The sequence below is a fragment of the Lepisma saccharinum genome, chromosome 7 (genome assembly GCF_977018435.1).
Source record: "Lepisma saccharinum chromosome 7, izLepSacc3.1, whole genome shotgun sequence".
NCBI classification, from domain to species: domain Eukaryota; kingdom Metazoa; phylum Arthropoda; class Insecta; order Zygentoma; family Lepismatidae; genus Lepisma; species Lepisma saccharinum.
This window is the reverse complement of record NC_139235.1, coordinates 80,679,920-80,697,991: the sequence shown is the minus strand read 5'-3', so window position 1 is coordinate 80,697,991 and position 18,072 is coordinate 80,679,920. Positions and strand designations below refer to the sequence as shown.

At 36.3% G+C, this 18,072-nt stretch overlaps 1 protein-coding gene across 2 annotated transcripts in view; it reads left to right on the top strand.

Annotated features, from left to right (window-relative positions):
- The window catches only part of Usp15-31 (Ubiquitin specific protease 15/31), a 218,192-nt gene extending 215,450 nt beyond the window's left edge, over positions 1 to 2,742 (top strand). For both annotated transcript variants that reach the window (XM_083125500.1, XM_083125499.1), the window contains exon 12: positions 197 to 2,742. In XM_083125500.1, coding sequence (XP_082981626.1) covers positions 197 to 358 — 162 coding nt within the window. In that variant the 3' untranslated portion in view covers positions 359 to 2,742. The remainder of the gene's footprint in view (positions 1 to 196) is intronic.
- Positions 2,743 to 18,072: the final 15,330 nt, after the last annotated feature.

The window sequence follows — 18,072 nt, the reverse complement described above, 5'->3', positions numbered from 1 at the left end:
ATATTCACCAGTTTTTGTACAGAACTCTCGGTCTTTTATTCACCATAAATGTATGGTCCTACATATTATGAACCAAGTATCCCATTCTTCTGTAACTACTAGATGGCTTTTCCTATTCACCACAAGGAAGTTTCTCTAATTATGTAGCGATGTGTACTTCAGCTGGACGGAAAATGATGCATGTCCCTCATTTCAGGCATTTACAGAAGCCGTAAGGGTTTCAGAATCTGTGAGGAAGTCAAACTCTATGCCTCGCGAAATAAACCAGGAAGAAACTAACAGCGAAGAGAGCCAAAAGCCGAGCAGTGAAGTAATTTCTCCTCCAAGTCCTCCAATCATTACGGAATCCAGCGTATGAGGAGGATCGTCTTGCATAATATGCACAGAAAGTGATTTGTTACATTATATTTTGTAATATATTCTGATACAGCTCAAGACAAAACTACATTTTTAAGTGTGTGTTCCCTGTTCTTATTTTGAACGAATTAGTGGAAGGATTCTGTATAAAAAAAAAGACAAAAAAGAAAAAAATCAGCTACGAAGTTGTAGTACAAGTATTTTGTAGAAATCAAGCTATTTAGAGATAATGTACATAAGGTATCTATAATGAACATTTTACAGTCGTGCATGTGACTTGGGAGTGAATGTGTGTGTACATATATGCAGCAGAATATTTGTATGTGTGAGAATGCAAGAAGACATCCTTTTTTTGTTTGGATGGACTTTAGGCTGTTACATGTGATAAATGAATTTCTGAAAATAACTTTTTTTTTGAGCAGTTAAGTACATGTATGTGTCCACATGTATGTGTGCACACATATACATACAGCATCCGACGGATGTTTCTAACACCCAGGAATTCCTTAAGAGATGCCTTAAGCCATATGGACTCTTGATTACGTACTGGTGTTGAAATAAACAGACTACCCGGAATCATTCCAACTACTAGTCATTGAAACATGTGAGACATTCCAAAGGATATTTTTTTTAATTAATAACAATTATACGAAGGCCATAGCGGTAGTGTTGGTACTCCTATGAATATGCTAAATGCCTTAGCCTTGTTTTTCCAGTTAGACTAAATTATTAATATAGAAACTGGATGCTTTGCACAACTTTAGCAATCAGGTTTTTAAGTGCATTTCTTTGCATGTTTTGTTAAACTTTTCTTAACCAGAGGGATTATGTATTTGTCTGATGAAAACAGTGACTGTCGATTTCGTAAGAAACAAGCTGTTTGCTTGCATTTGCTCAAAGACAGTCGCTAATGGTGATTTGCTAGCCTCTTAGCAAATGTACATTTTTAAAAGAGGAAATGTGTGTTACAATTTTTTTTTAAATTCTGCTTCTAAAGCCTTTCTTCTTTTCTGTGCTATTTTGTGGAAAATGAGAAATAATGTATGTAATCACTACATCCTATGTTAGGCACCCTACATTTCCTAGTCACCATTATCATTAGGGCTCGGAAACTGATGAAAGGTCTTCAGGACCTTAAAGATGATGTTCAAGACAAGATTAGAACTAGAAACATTTTTTGTTAAATTTTTTTGTGCAATATTATACCTTTTATAGCTTATTGGTCATTTTCCTGCAATCTTTATTCAGGGTTTGTTGCAATTTTTAAAAACTTGATTGAGGTTTTGTAACTGTAATTTACTTCAGGATCATTTATTCCATTTTTCTTTTGCATTTGTTTCTCACAAAGTTCTCCAATGCAAATCAAATCTAAATGAAAAGTGCAGCAGTTGAAACTGTGTGTGGCCAAGTTGTATAATTTTCTATCCAGGTTTCAGATATCCAAATTATCTAGGTTATCCATTGAAATTAATCTCGGATAATTTCAAATGTGGATATCTACCATTTGGATTTTATGGCCATCCCTAGTGTAAACCACGAAAGCATATTAGTGTTTCGTATTATTAAAGTATTTGCAGATGTACTGTGACTTTTGACATTTGTGAAAAGTTCACACTTACATTTTGAATATCCAAAGTAATTGTGTAAAACCATTTAAAAAAGATCATCAGCTTCCGAAGCCTACTTACAACTTGATGCATTTCTCAGATATGAATTTTACAAGAGAGCAATGTGCGTTTATTTTGATAATAGTATACTTCGTTACATAACATGTAAACAATTCTGTAAATAATTAAATTTGTAAATGTGGCATTTTTATTTTATTTTGTGTAATTATGATTTTGTGAAAAGTGTTTTAATGGTAAGTCTTTAATACAATCCCAGTGAAATTTTAGGATTAGATATGTATGCTTTATCTTGGTTCATCGATCATGATTTTGAGAGTGCTTGGGTACTACATGTGTACATGCTTGCACTGTTATATATTAATATTATGACTAGAAGTATATGTGTGTTGTGTTTCAACAGTTCACTTTCATGGAAGCTCTTGGGGGCAAGTGCAGTAATGTAATACAAGGGAGGGTCAAATATAAACCTTAATTTGCTTTGTTTCTTTTCTAGTAGATTTCTGTATGTGAGTTTGCACAAGTTTGCTGCATTTTAGCACTGACCTATCTAATCTACATATATTTTCAACTTTGAGTTAGTGCCTGTATACCTTAAGAAGTCTTTTTTGATTCCACGTGATCACTTAAGAGCCACTGCAAAGTCCTTTCCACCAATCTCCCTGCAAACCGAGGCCATTGTCGAACTTTCTCCTCCATAACATGCACAGAGATATTGAATTATCATTTGCTGATAAATTTCTATAAGTCTTAGGCTGACAGAGGGCGAGAAACCGCTCTTCTTCACTGGTGCAAGTGTGTATAAGAGGCGCCATCTTGAAAAATAACAAAAATGGAGTTTTGAAGCTCACTTGATTAGTGTTGCAGCCTTGAGGTCGTTTTGTAAATAACAGTTGGTACCTCATGTAAATTTGAGCTGTATACAGTCTGCCCTACAATTTTTATGGGACTTTTAAGGTTTTCATTCGACACTTGCAATCTCTGCAAAGCATGGAAATATCCAATTATTTTCTGTTTATCTCCACTTTAGCATGTTTTACACAAACTGAGAAGTTGTTAAATGTATTACATATTAATGAAATAGCATTGCAATGATGCATTCTTGTGTTGTTTGAATTTTGTGCACAAAGCAAATTTTAATTACTAATCTGACATGAAGGGCTTCCAAGTAGCCAATGGTTAAGCACTCTCACCTTCAGTGCATGCGGTCCTGGGTTCAGTTTCTGATGGGAGCCACCAAAATTTTAGTGTTGACTCAGCACCATGAGCACAATTTGGGAGCTACCGGAAGAGAAGTAGAAGGCTCCGCTCTCAAAATCCAGAAAACAGTGGTGATGAGACTTAATGCTCTGAACACGTCATTCCATGAAGAAACTGTTCTGGCAGACTCCAACCCTCAAAAGGGGTGTTACATCTGAATGGTTGTGTATAATATATATATACACACACAACCATGAATGCCATACAATATATTTTTACTTTTTTGTGTATAATTGTGTGCAAACATTAGGATAGAAATGCACAATACAAAAAATTACTCTGTAGACAGATGTACGTCACGGGAACACAAAATTCATTGGTTGGTTTAATTTGGTGCAGTTGTTACATACATGCTGGCAGGCCTGCCTACAGCTGTATTTGTTAGGAGGTTTGCAACAATGCATGGCTTTCTTTTTTAATATGCAAAATTAAAAAAATGACATCAATATTCATTGAAAAGATAAGGTATTTCTCTGCAGTGAGGGGTTTAATTATTCTTTGACTAGTCAACACTGCAATGTGTGTAAAAGTCAGCTATTCCCACCAGCTCACTTGATCTAATTTACATTTTTTTAAAACTTTACATGTTGCATTATACTATTCATTGATTTAATCTTACGATGTTTATTAATGGTTTTATTGAGAGAAAAATGGGAACAAGTAATGTTAGTACAGCTGAGAATCCCTGAATTCTCTAATATTAATACAGTGGAACCTCGATTTTATATTTTTCAGGGAACAAGTTCAACAAACTTAAATTCAGGAAATGTAAAATTGAGGAAAATTTTGTAGGAATTTGCTTTGTTGACATCAAGGTTGAATGTATAATGCGAGTGAATGTAACACCGGGAACATAAAATTGTGGTTTTACTGTATTTAGTGAAGACAATTTGAAAATAAGTGAAATTGAAACTTGTAAGAGATTCTCATAGCATACTTCTTAATTCTTACCTGCACATTTAAGATATTTAAACTAGTTTTCCTTGTTTGTTGTTTATGGGGGGTCTTCAGTTTTAAGCAGGTGTGAATATTTGAAGATTTCAATCTTTGATCCAGGATTGAAATTACACTGAATTTGAATTTGGATATTACATGTTCACATTATAATTTGAACATGTATCCCTAATTTTTAGAGCTGAAATATAACATATTTCTGCATTAATCTTCATAGCGCCAATACAGGAGCAGGTTTCAATGCTTTCCTCCATATTGTGTTCCGGTATTGTAAGATTGTTTTAAATACATGCACCCTTGAAAGCATATAATTGAAGTTACTATGTATTTTACATAAAAGTATGTACAAGGAAAGGAATGAGAAAATGATAAATATGATGTTTTTTTTCTTCCAAATTGCTAAAATTACAACAAAGTGTGCCTTATAATTTCAACGAGAATTATGAAATAAAAGTAACATGGCCAGAACATGAAAAATGGCAAAAACAAAATGGCTCATCTCTCAAATAGTATATCGTTGTTACCCCCATCCCTCCTCATACACTTTGTGTGAGTAATCAGTCGTTTTTAATGGCATTCATGTTAAAAAGGGTGGAAAGGATTTACTTGCAACATTCAGGTATCGTGTAACATTTTTTTTCGCATAGAGTCTTGAGGAAAAGTGAGTTGTAGTCATAAGGAATTGATGTTCTCTGATTTTCTATTTTGAGCATAGAATTTATTAATAAAAAAATTGGTTCTCCCAAGCTAGCATATGATTTTGTTCATTAATTCTACAATCGCAAACTGAACAATGACTCTGAACATGCTAATGTACTTTCCAGTGTGCAATCCACTTGTATTTCTGACTGTACCTTGTTAATTCTGCTCATGTCCTGTACTGTACATCATCCTTTGTTGTGTGTATATGTGAAAATCAGGATCTTCAAGCAGAACAGTTAAACAAATTATCATTTCTGCAGTATGTATTATCTGCATGAACAGCTTTTGAGGTTATATGCATGAAAATAGTGTGCAGTAACTACTAGAATTGTTATTACATATGAATGGCTTATTGCAGAAAGGGACCTGAGTCACTTTTGCACAATTCTGAGAAAAACAATGAAAAATCGTATAATATTAATAGTGTAAGAAAGAAATGTGCCGTTGTTGGCTCAAATATTCAACATAATGAATAGTTAATTTTGCAACCCTCAATGCACCCCCCTGCAGTATGCTGCTAGACACAGTGGAGATGAAAAAATTAACTCCGATACCTCAAAAATGTGACTCAGGTCCCTTTCTGCAATAAGCCATTCATATATATTTTATCAATATTTCTCAGGGATTCATAATTATGCACAGTGTATTGTTCAAAGTAAGAGATATTTCCTAAGCTGTCAGCTAATAAGATATGAATATTATTGAATATGTGGTAGAGTATTGTTATTCCATCACTGCATGAATGCAGGTTTGTTTTCCAAGGTGAACTGAATGCATGAAATATTTTTTTTTAAAAAAATAGATAGATACTTATATAAAAATTTGCTGTTTTATTGCGTATGATTTCTAATGCATGAGGACACTTCAAACACAATTAATACATTAAGGATAGCACGTACAGAAACATATAAGGCCTCAAAGTTTTGTAATAGTCTCATAGTGAAAAATTGTGATTTTGGACACTAAGACAATATTTGTTGGTGAGAAATTCTAGTTATGTATGGTAGTACCCACACCCAAAAGTTACTCAGTGCGACATTGGTTATTCAAACCTTTTCATGCAAAAATAAGCCATCAGACCTTTTCCTCATTACTGACAATGGAAGTTTCAAATTTATGACAAATCTTTCTTGGACACCCTGTTAAACAGGTTTTTGAGAGAGTGGGAATCACAAAACAAGAATGTGTAGCATGTAATTTGCTTCCATAGCCTTAATGTCACTGCCATTCTCCTGAATTTGAGCTAAAATTTTTGTGATGATCCTGTATGGTATGCTTTTTTTTTAAAAAAAAAAAAAAAAAGTATTGAGGAAATGTTCAGTGCACAGCACATGACTTTGCTTGACCAGCCTTATTGTTCACTGCCACTATGAAGAAGCCTGAATAAGATTGTATATTCAACAGATGACATATTTTCACTACTGGTAATGATCGCTGAAACTGCTACCATAAACAGTTAAGTTTGGCATAGCATTAAGTATCCAAAAACAGCACTGTAGAAGAAACTTTCAGGAGTTGAAGCAAGAAAGGTAACTTGTTTAACCCTTTCTGGATGACTGACGAGTATATCCCGTAGTACAATTACTGTCCAATAAGACGAGCGACAGGCATGGTCCATTGTTCACTATAAAATTCCATTGTAAATGAACGACAGGCTACGTCTCTTGTGTACATGTGTTGTAACCACCACTTTCAAATTTCAACTGCTAGATGTCGTGTTTTCTTCGTTGCTGAATTTTACTTGTAATCATATCGAATTAAGTTGCACTTTTGTTTATACTCTCGAGAATAGTATTTAGTAATTTATTTCCAAATTGTGGAAATTTCTTACAATGATTCCACTTCAGATTTTGCAGTTAATAATAGAAAGTTTTTACTTTACTTTCCACGAATTAATTTTATATTACCTATTCAAAACTTGTTTTCAGTAACTTTTATGCAATGTTATAATAATTTTACTTTCAAAAAATTGTTACAGAATAAAATTCATAAATGGAATATTTATGTAAAATGTAACACATTATATATCTGTGGAAAGAGGAAGTGGTGTAGATTTTAGAAAAAAAATGTTTCATAACAACACTTAACATTCTAAGATTTTTTCTATATTCTAAGTCCCGTCTGGAAAGGATTAAAAAAGATTATATTGTTGAAACACTTCATGCCTTAAAGCCAAGTATTTGTTGTGATGCCAAGTGCATTGTTTATAATGTAGTGTTTTTATACCAGAATTCTTAATGCAAGTGTGCATCTGAGTAAATACAGGGGAAAACCTGATTTTACATTCTTGTAGTTTGCATTTTGCTGTGCTATGCATTCAATCTTTTTTTTTTGGTTCCAAGAAAGAAATATGTTATAACATTTTACCAGATTTTGCATTTTCTCGCATTTTAATCTAGAAATTCCAACTCAACATACTCCCATAATTTCAGTTATTTGACATAAAAAAAATGAAATTTCTTTATTTTAAGAGCTTTTTCTTATATACGTGTTATGATTGAAAAGCTCTGTTAAAGACAGCTCCACTCAGATTTTACAGTAGTTATTAAAATGGAAGTGAGAACAATAGTATGGTATGCTTTAGTCCTAGTCGAGCCAGGATTTTTTGCCAAAAGTTTTTTGACACTATTTCATAAGTAGCTTACACTTGTTCATAGTTTGCTTTCACTTGCACACCACACCTACCTTTATCATTTAAAAATGTTCACTCAAGAAGTAATAATGAAGATATTATATCATTGCACAATATGCACAATTATATGCCTGTTCCTACAGTGGAAATGTAACATTTGTGCCTGTTTGTAAACTTCTATACAGACAATCCATTTTGAACGTTTATTTTAGTTTCCTTTTGATGTACGTTAACAGAATGCATGCATGCTAATTAGTGTAATAATTTTGTTGTGAAGGAGTCATGTATTATGGATTTTTAGTTAACAAACTTTCAAATATGTGTTTTTATTGAAGGTAATTTGGTTATGGTGGTATTTTTCATCAGACAAATACATAAAAATTAACTTGCTTTGATCCTAATAATTGATCGTGCTTTCATGCTAAAGGTATTTTTTTTATTATTAAATGTTAACTTGATCACTTACAAAAAAAGTGCCCTGAGGTATTAATACCTCTCTGTGATAATCGTATACAATGTAAACAGCTACAAAAATGTTTGTAAAAAGAGAAGAGTATGTGAATATTTGTTTCTTTATTTCATTTATCCTACCAGCTCACATGTAATAGTTTTCTTAAGTAATGTATTTAACTGTACTAAATTTTGAGTCTGTAAGAATTTCTATGTTCTTGAAAAGAAAAAATCATAATTTTCTTGTGTGTATTATTTGTTTGTTTGTTTATATGTGTAGTGGGTGTTATGGTGTAACACTGGCAACACATCATATTGAGAACATTGAAGCCTTGTGGAAAACAGTTTTATCATATATATATATGGTTGGCATAGGAACCTATTCATGGGCAAAGTTGAAAAAGAGTTCATCGAGACCCCAGTCTCTCAAACCTCTCCTCTGGCTCCGTTTCATCGATGACATCTTAATTCTTTGGACGCATGGAGAACCTTCCCTGACCACCTTCCTAGACAAACTTAACCACTTCAGCTCCATCAATTTCACCTGGACTCGCTCCACCAACCAAATCACCTTACTGGATGTAGATGTGCACATGAAGGAAGGACATTTGGAAACCTCCATCCACATCAAACCTACCAACCATATGCAATACCTACACTTCTCCAGCTCCCATCCGTTCCACACCAAGAAAGCCATCCCATTCTCCCTGGCCCTCAGAGGTCAACACCTCAACACCTCAGCCACCTCCCGACAGAACTATAACCTCCGCTTACACCAAGCCTTGACCAACCGTAGATATCCTTCCACCCTGGTCACCAAACAAATATCCCGAGCTGCTTCATACACTCCCACCAAGAAACCTGCCACCAATCCCCCTGCACTTGTCACCCAATGTCACCCCCACCTCAACAAAATCAGACACACTCTACGTTCCCTCCTTCCCATCCTGCACAGTGATCCTGACACCAGAAATATCTTCCCCGACAAGCCCAGAGTTGTCTTCAAACACCCTCCCAATCTCCAAAACATCCTGGTCCACCACAATCAACTCGCACCTGCCCACAAATGCAACTGCCCAAGGTGCAAAACCTGCCCCATATTTGTCACTTCCCGCACCCTCCAGATCCACACTGCCACCGGCAAATTCACCCTCTACCCCAAAGGAACCTGCAACAGCTCTAACCTAATTTATATCCTCACGTGCAACATCTGTGGGAGCTTCTACCTGGGGGAAACATCCACAGCCCTGAACCTCCGCATCAACAACCACCGCTCCTCTACCCAAAACCTGGACTTTGCTGTTGCCATTCACACCAATCACCACAATATTCCTTTTAATGACTGCTTCCAGGTAGCGATCGTCCATTCCTTGCCCCAATCCACCAACACCTCAATACGTAGAAGATGGGAGAGGGCCTACATATCGACCATGAATGCAACCACACCTCCAGGCCTGAACAAGACCGCCCAGTAACGCCCCTCATCCCCTATCCTCACCCTCACCACCACCTTTTCCCAACCACCCCCACCACTCACAGTTTTCGACAAGCCAGGCGAAAGAACCATATATATATATATATATATATATATATATATATATATATATATATATATATATATTTTTTGTGGTACTGTCAACACTTTTTTTTCCTTCGGGACCTGGCAACACTGCAGGTCATGCTTACTCTCCCCTCTAGTCACTTAGTTCTACAACGTCTCTCTACCCCTGAAGATGTGACATACCATCACGAAAATTTGAATTTTTTCTTTGTCCGGTGAGTGTTTCCTCTCTCCTCTTTCACTTTTTATTTAGCCCTTGTGGTCCTCCTTCCTTTTATCCTATATATATATACATATATATAATGGATAAAAGCAAGGAAGACCAAAAGGCCTAAGTAAAAATCAAAGAAGGTAAAAGAAAACACTCACCGGACAGTAGAAAAATTCAAAATTTTTGCGTGACTTCGTAGCATCATCGGTGTGAGGAGAAAGAGACTGAACCGGAACTTCTATACTTGCATACTATAAGAAGCCGAGCCGGCCACTGGCGGAGTGGTTAGCATATAGCGCTACGATGCCAAGGGTCCCGGGTTCAAATCCCGGCCTGGGCATGGATGTTTGCGAGTGTTCATTCACTCATACCCATCTTCACAAATTAGCCAAAAGTGGCAAAAAAAGCGAAGTAAAATCAAGCAAATAAATCAAAAATCAATCAATCTATAAGAAGCTGAGCATCACTGTTTTAAAAACATTGCTAAATCATGTGAGAAAGCTGAAGAAGATTTTTCGAGCACTGATCTTAATACTTTACAAACATGTGTAATCTGGATACTGAAGCACTGACGCGTCCAGTGCCAAGGTCAGACGAGCTCGCACCTGCCCAGTGAGCTGGTTGCCGCTCAGTGGATGACTCGACCATGAAAGGCACTGTACTTTACCACATTGCAAAGATTCATCAAGATTTTTTCTGTTGAATAGCATACCAAAACTGATGGTAACATGAAAACTATTAGCAAGTAGGGTGAAGTCCCTTGGTTTAACTCCTGCTCTTAAATCACACATTATATTATCATCTGTACACATGTTATATTTCATATTCCATATATTCATTGATCACTGGCCAGCCGTAGGTTTTTCACTGCAACCTCCAGGCTTTATGGTCTTGTACCTTATGAGTAGAGCCCAGAATTGTATTACATATTCTATTCCTTTGTAGATACATACCTTGAACAGGAAAATATCAACAAATTACTTAACTGACATGATTTTTGCATAAGTTTTGTTATATATTTTTACATATTTGCTAATTTACATAAAACAACATATTTCGGTATTTTTTTTCCCCCATCTTGATCTTAATTCCTATTTTTTCGATCCCTGAAACATAATGATGAAAATTTGTTGCTCATGTGATGTCATATTTTCTAATCAATGGGATGCATAGTGCTTACGGTCACCTAAAATGGACTGCTAAGTCGAGAGACAGGCTGAAGACCAAGAAAACTACTTTCCTGTTCATACAGAGTTATGCAATATGTTCCCTTGTACAAAAAGTACCAAAGTTGCTATGTATTTTCATTCTATTGTTCTTTCTGTAGACTCTCTTTTTCCCAATTTGTTTTGAAAGTTATAAAGAGATAGCTCTACCTCAGTGCAGTCGGAAATTTCACAACTGCACCGAATTTGAAAGCTGCAAGTGTTCAACAATTCTGGAGTAGCTCAAATGTAAAAAGTATCAAAACTCTGATACTAGAGTCTCCGGTTTATTGCTGTTGACTTGCATTAGACTTGAGTTGATTGGGAGACGTTAGCATTCAATTCATATTTGCACTTGTGCGAATTACTCAAGTTGGAAACGACAATTATTTGTAAAAAATTTAAAAACCGTGTTACTTACGTTATGTGAGTATGTACCGTTGATAAAAGCTACATTTCAGGCATTTTACTGCCCCTTCTTCAGGCTTTTCCTTGGCACGTTTCAGTACTCCATGCCACGTCGTATTTACGTTGAACAAGGAATTGGGTAAAAGAAATCAATTGGCAAAAAAAACTGTTAGAAACTTGCCCATGCCTAAATGAAACATTTCCATATCTATTTCATCCTCCATGTAAAACACCCGGAAACGTGTGAAGGTTAAAACTTAAAACTGTTAAAACGCACTCAATCTCCCGTGTTGGTTCCAGTTGACTTTCCAGAAGAATGCAGGAACTTCCTCGTGGCGATTCCCTTCCTACATTGTTCCCCTCCTCCCTCGTTAGGCTTACGTCATGTCCAGTTCAAAATCCCGTGTTATCCGAGCTGTGCAGTTTACTTTTTTTCACAAGGCATTGGCAGGGGACCTATACATTAGTAAAGAATCCGAGCACGCAAGGAGAACAAAAAACCATGTATTTTTAAATTTCTATATTAGGGCGAAAAGGCTATGCAACCGTAAGGAGGAATTGATAAAAGTGGATAATGGGTGTGTGAAAGAGGAATGGATACACGGAGAATGAAATGAGGAGGATACAAAGAGGAGCTCAAAAAATTTGTGAGAAAGAGGAATGGGGGATGAATAAGGAGGGGAGAAGAGAAGAAAAAGGAGTAGAGGAAAGGAAATATAGGTTTACGGGGATACTGTATTTTAAAAGGGTTTCTGAGAAGATCGAAAAAACAGTAAAGGAATATGGCATGAAATGCAGAATGAGGGCTCCACGCAATATTGAAAAACAATTCACACTTCACGGAATACAAGAGGGAAGACGGAAAAGAAAAATGAGGAGGGAGAGAAGGGTGTGTATATATAATTAGTTGTGATTGTAATATTTTGGGCAAACTGGAAGAAACATGGAAGTGAGGTGGAAGGAACACGATAAGGATATCGGGGATCAAACACCTAGAACAGGTTTATCTGAACACATCATAGAAAAACAACATAAAATTAAGAAAAGGGAGGTCATTAGAAGGGAAAAATCAACAAATAAATAGAAATGTATATGAGGCCGCTAATATATGCAAGGAAAGGAATAAGAAACTGAATCGAGACGACGGGAATCTGGATGAAATTTGGATAAAGATGGGATATCAGGAGGAAAAACAAAATAGGATTTCATGTCACGCCGGAAATAAACAGCGCAGCTCAGATAACACGGGATTTCGAACTGAATATGACATAAGCCTAACGAGGGAGGAGGGGAATCGCCACAAGGAAGTTACCTGCAATCTGCTGGAAAGACAACGGGAACCAACACGGGAGATTGAGTGCGTTTTAACAGTTTTAAATTTTAACCTTCACACGTTTCCAGGTGTTTTACATGGAGGATGAAATAGATATGGAAATGTTTCATTTAGGCATGGGCAAGTTTTTAACAGTTTTTTTTTGCCAATTGATTCCTTTTACCTATTCCTTGTTCGACGTAAATACGATGCAGCATGGGGTACTGATACGTGCCAAGGAAAAGCCTGAAGAAGGGGCAGTAAAAGCGCCGAAACGTTGCTTTTATCAACGGTACATACTCACATAACGTAAGTAAAACTGTTTTTATATTTTTAAAAAATACTTATTGTTAGCATTGAATAGGTGTGTTTGTTGTGGCAATGGCTCCCGTCACTTCTACGCTTGCTGAAAAGTTAAGGTCTTGGGTGGCAATAGACAATGCCTTCACCACAGATGGAAAAGTTGAAATGTGTTAATTTCTTGACAAGAAGTCCATGAAGTCTCGGTAGGAAAAACACACATGAAGTGCTTTCCACGTAAAGAAAGTTAGTCTCTTCCAAGAAACAAATTATATTCACACAAATGAATGAAAGTTTCTCATCTGCAAGAAGTCAGTTTTTCATAGATATGTGGTCTGCAAATATACCGTGGTCTAAACTACAAGTGCCAGAGTATAGTTCTTTTTTAAAAGAGTAAAGTATTGTAACCAGCAGGTGCCTGACGAATCCACACTACGCAAGAACTATCTGGATGTATGCTACCAGGAAACACAAGGGTATATTCAGAGACAGACAAGTGACTCCAACATGGATTGCTGTGTATGAAACGAATGATATGTTGGGATGCTACATAGCTCATCTTATTGTTGGTTTACTTGATCCAGAAACTTCTCCGAAGGCATTCCTCTTGTGTTTAAAGTGCTGGAACATACAAACCATGTAACAGTTGCATGTTTTGTGAATGACGGTCCTAAAGTGGTGTGTGGCCGATGGGTGTGCAGAAACAAAATGTGCTTGTTTTTGTATTCTGATGCCGTGGCCTACATGTTAAAAGCTGCAACTGTGCATTTCCCCCCAAATTTGATTCACTTCACCTGCTTGGCGTGTTTTGCTGAAGACGTAAGGAGCAATTTTCCAAGTGTGAATAAAGTAATTTCATCCACAAAAGAAGTGTTTGTGAAAGTCCCACAGCATGTGCAGTATTATAAAAAACCATTTACCTGATGTACCATTGCCCCCTGAACCTGTGTTAAGAAGATGGGATACGTGAATTCACGCTGTTCACTTTTACAGTGAACATCCATGTGAAATTCATTATCGAGTCATTTCCAGTGGAATCTCCTCTGTCTGTAAGCGAACCACAACTTGCATTCAATGAACGAAAAGTTGCTTCTGCTATTGCGCGTGTTCAAATTAATTTCGGCTGGAGTCCTGAGAGCATAGAGAAATTAGAAACAGACGGACTTCCTCTTCAGGTGTCAATGGATGATACTGTACAAGATGGCAAAATGAAACTCGTTGCTGTAAGAGGAGAAATAGGTGTGAAAATTTTGAGCAAGTTCCATGCAGTCTTGCAGAGGAATTCAAGTTACTCTACTTTCGCGATAATATGAATGGAGTAGACATTGATCATCCAGCAGGCTTTCTCCTGAAAATAACTACCTTCTGAAATTTGCACCTGTGACTTCTTCCAACGTTGAAAGATCCTTTTCACCTTACAAAAACATTTTATCAAATCGATGGCAGTGTATGACAGATGAAAAACAGAAAAGTTTCTAATGGTTCACTCTGTAACAAAACATAAGTAAGTCTTGTATGCATTAATTATTCTTGAATCTGCCTCTACATTTACATATTCTACAATAATTTGCGAAGTGAAAAGTAATTAATGGTTGACAAAATTGGTTTCTTAAATATGTACACGTTGCTGTGCTTTTTTGAGTTTATAAATTTGATACAAATTTTAATTTGAACAACTTGTGCCCTTAAAATTATGTTGAATATTTTCAAATATCGTAAGATAAATATCTAGCAGCATTCTTGAAATTGTTTGGATACACAATTATTATTATTATTATTATTATTATTACATATTTAGTTACACGTCCTTTTGATAATACACATTTAGGTACATATTTTATCAATGTTACATATTTATGTACATATTTTGTACTTTGATATTATATAAAAATCCGGGGTCTACTTATGAGGATCAAAAGTAGTAAGAATATCCGTAGTATTTATTCAGAGTGATGACAAACTGAGAAAAGTCGGAGGGCAAAAAAGTCTGGGAAATGTCAAGGGAATTTTGTCTTGATTGACAATGATTGACCTATTGATGCAATGCAATTAATCTGTTAAGTGTTTGCTTTTAAAGAGGTCGTGAAGGGCTGCACAGGAATAGGATTTCAAGCATTGGAGTCAACTTTTAGGCCCCTTTTATGCATTCGACAAGATCACAGTGCGAGAAACAAGTGATGGGAAGGAGGGTGGAAAGGTTGGGGGGAGAAATTTCCAGAGGGGTAGACAAATTTGAAAAATCTTAAGTATTGCATGTAAAATACATTGAATTATAATTTTCTGTAGTCTGTATGGGAGCAGTAATGGACGAAGATGTCGACTGGAGGCAAGGGATGTTCTGCTACTCTGGCGACCCACCGACATATGTCTGATGTCGTAGTATGGCATTTTGTCGGACAATTTAAAGGAACATGGAATTTATTAAGGGCTTTTATGCAACCTGACTTTTTATTCGACAAAATGTCGTGTTACGAACATTAAGGTTGCATTGATGCATGCGATTTTTGTCAGATATCACAGTTTGACTAATGTCTAACTATGAAAAAGTGTTTCACCATGACGTCCAACAAAAATCACATGCATTTCACTCTTATCACTCTGAATTTGTGCTGTGAGGTTGCATACATGAAGTGTAAAAATTCTGGTTTTTTTTATTTGTTTTTTTTAGGGCTAATAGCATCAGATCAAGGACTCTCAAAATATCACAAAGGAAATATTTATTTTTAAGAAAATCTCCAGATCTTGTTTGCACTTCGCTAGCGGACTTGTTTCAAACAAAAGGAAGTATGCCAACCAAGGGACAAGCTTTATAGGCCCTGATCCATCCTCTTGTTTTCATCTTTTCTTTATCCTCCCCGATTTAACAAGGGAGGAACATTTCATAAAAGGAAATCGGTAGAAAGAGTTGGAGGTCACAAATAAAACAAACAGATGCCGTTACCAGTCATGGAATTTTCTTCAACTTTTTTCAAGCACTATGCTAAAGCCATTTTTTTTTTTTTTTTTTGAATGGTCGAAATTCCTAACGTTGCTTAACTACAATAAATAATCAATAACGTAGTTCACAACTCCAAAATAGCAAAATAAAATTGAACTTAAAACTACTACAGTCATCAGAAAATGATGATAATAAATTAATAATAATTATAATAAACCCTAGCATAATTTTATAACATTTAGCGTAATTTAGGAGTTGAAACAGCACCTTTTCTTATCAGGAGGTTGGTATTGGCAAAGCTGTTCTCAACCCACATATGACAGCCAGGGAGGGCCTGCAGCTAACATCACAAATCAAATGGCTAATCCAAGGTACAGGCGATACATGTCACTGTGTAATTTAATGCATTTTCGAAAACTTTCCTCGGTCTGTTTGCCATAACTTTCTACACCCCAAAAATTCCACGAGTCGCCACTGGTGAACATATATTCTAGGCTATATGCGTAGCCTGAAGTCTAGAGAATAAAATTCAGGAGAAAAATCGATCAGAAATTGTAAATATTATTATTCATATCAGTGAGATGATGATGCTGATTCTGGAGTTGGCAACCTGATTTCTTATGAGTTGGTAACCTGATTTCCTATGAGTTGGCAACCTGATTTCTTATGGGTTGGCAACCTGATTTCCTGTTGGTAACCTGATTTCTTATGAGTTGGCAGTCTGATTTCTTATCAGTTGCCAGCCTTATTTCTTATAAGTTGGCAACCTGAGTTCTTAGAAGTTGGTAAACTTATTTCTATTCATAGCCTAGGACCACGTGACATAGTGAGATAGCCCAGATATTGGACTCAGTACACGTCACTCAAAGGAAGAGAATCTTAACTGAAAAATAACTGTAAACAGAAGGAAATAAAGGTAGAATTATTACTAATTCCTGTTGGCAAGTGCATTTATCATCGCCATCATGAAGACAAAGATCTCTGCAGCACATTCTTGTAACTCAATAACTTCAAAGAATTGTAATAGGAAGTCATTTAAAGGGGTTTGCCTTACCACTTTAGTTTTCCAGATTTCTCTACTGCTCTCATCTGAAAATTTTGAGAGACTGTAAGCCTCCTGTGTAAGCCAGTGCCTGGATCCCTGAACAGCTTTCTACATTGTTCATTTTATCTGGCTTCCATCATGGTACAGTCACGGACAGTTCCGGGTAGTAACGAAGCCATTGAAGCCAGAATATAATTCTTCCGTAGGTTAATGACATTTAAAATAAAACAATTAAATTGATTTCATTGTCTCCAGATTTAAAATAGCCTTTATTACCTTGACAGCCTAAATCATCTTACTCAATGTGCCTGCCAGGTAATTAACATGAGATTCGCAGCTAAGACTTTTGTTTATCCATAGCCATTAAAATTTAAGTTTCTTTGCAGTTAGCTACCTTGTTTTCAGTCTTGGGCTCCGACTGCGGGACAGCATGGGTTCGAGTCTGCCTGGGTTCAGTCTCGGGATTCTCGGTGTGTGTGTAGGACCGGTGGCAATCCACCATCGTGAGGAAATTGGGGAGCTACGAGTTAGTAGCGTAACCTGGTCTCGGAAATCTATAATGGCTGGGGGTTCAACGTGCTGACCCCACATCTCTCCATTATTGGTTGAAGATCTCCACACCTCTAGATAGGATTGTGGGAGGGAGACTGGCAGCCGGGAGATAGGCCAAGGCCCTCACGGGCTGAAGAGCTGCGGTTTATTATTATTAAGTTTGTTGAGAATTGCACTTAACCATACTCAACTAAGTCAATGATTAATATTGATATTTTTCTTTGTAATCAAGTACACTAATGTCTGATAAGAGAAAGGTTCAGATTCCTGATTGATGACAATAATGACAGAAGACTTTATGGGGATACATCCATGGACGTCCGCAGGATTTTTTCCAGGGAGGGGCAAGGAAGGTATTTTTTTTACAGGGTGGGCAAACGAAGACAAATTTTTCCCAAAAATAGTGTTGTTCTCTAAAAAACATTGCTTAAATTTGAATTTATGGTGTTCATGCAATAATTAACACATATTATCGTGGCTAAAATGAAATTATATGTGTGAAATACATATTTTTTGGCTGACTTTCATTTTCCAGAGGGGGGCCACGGCCCCCCTTGCCC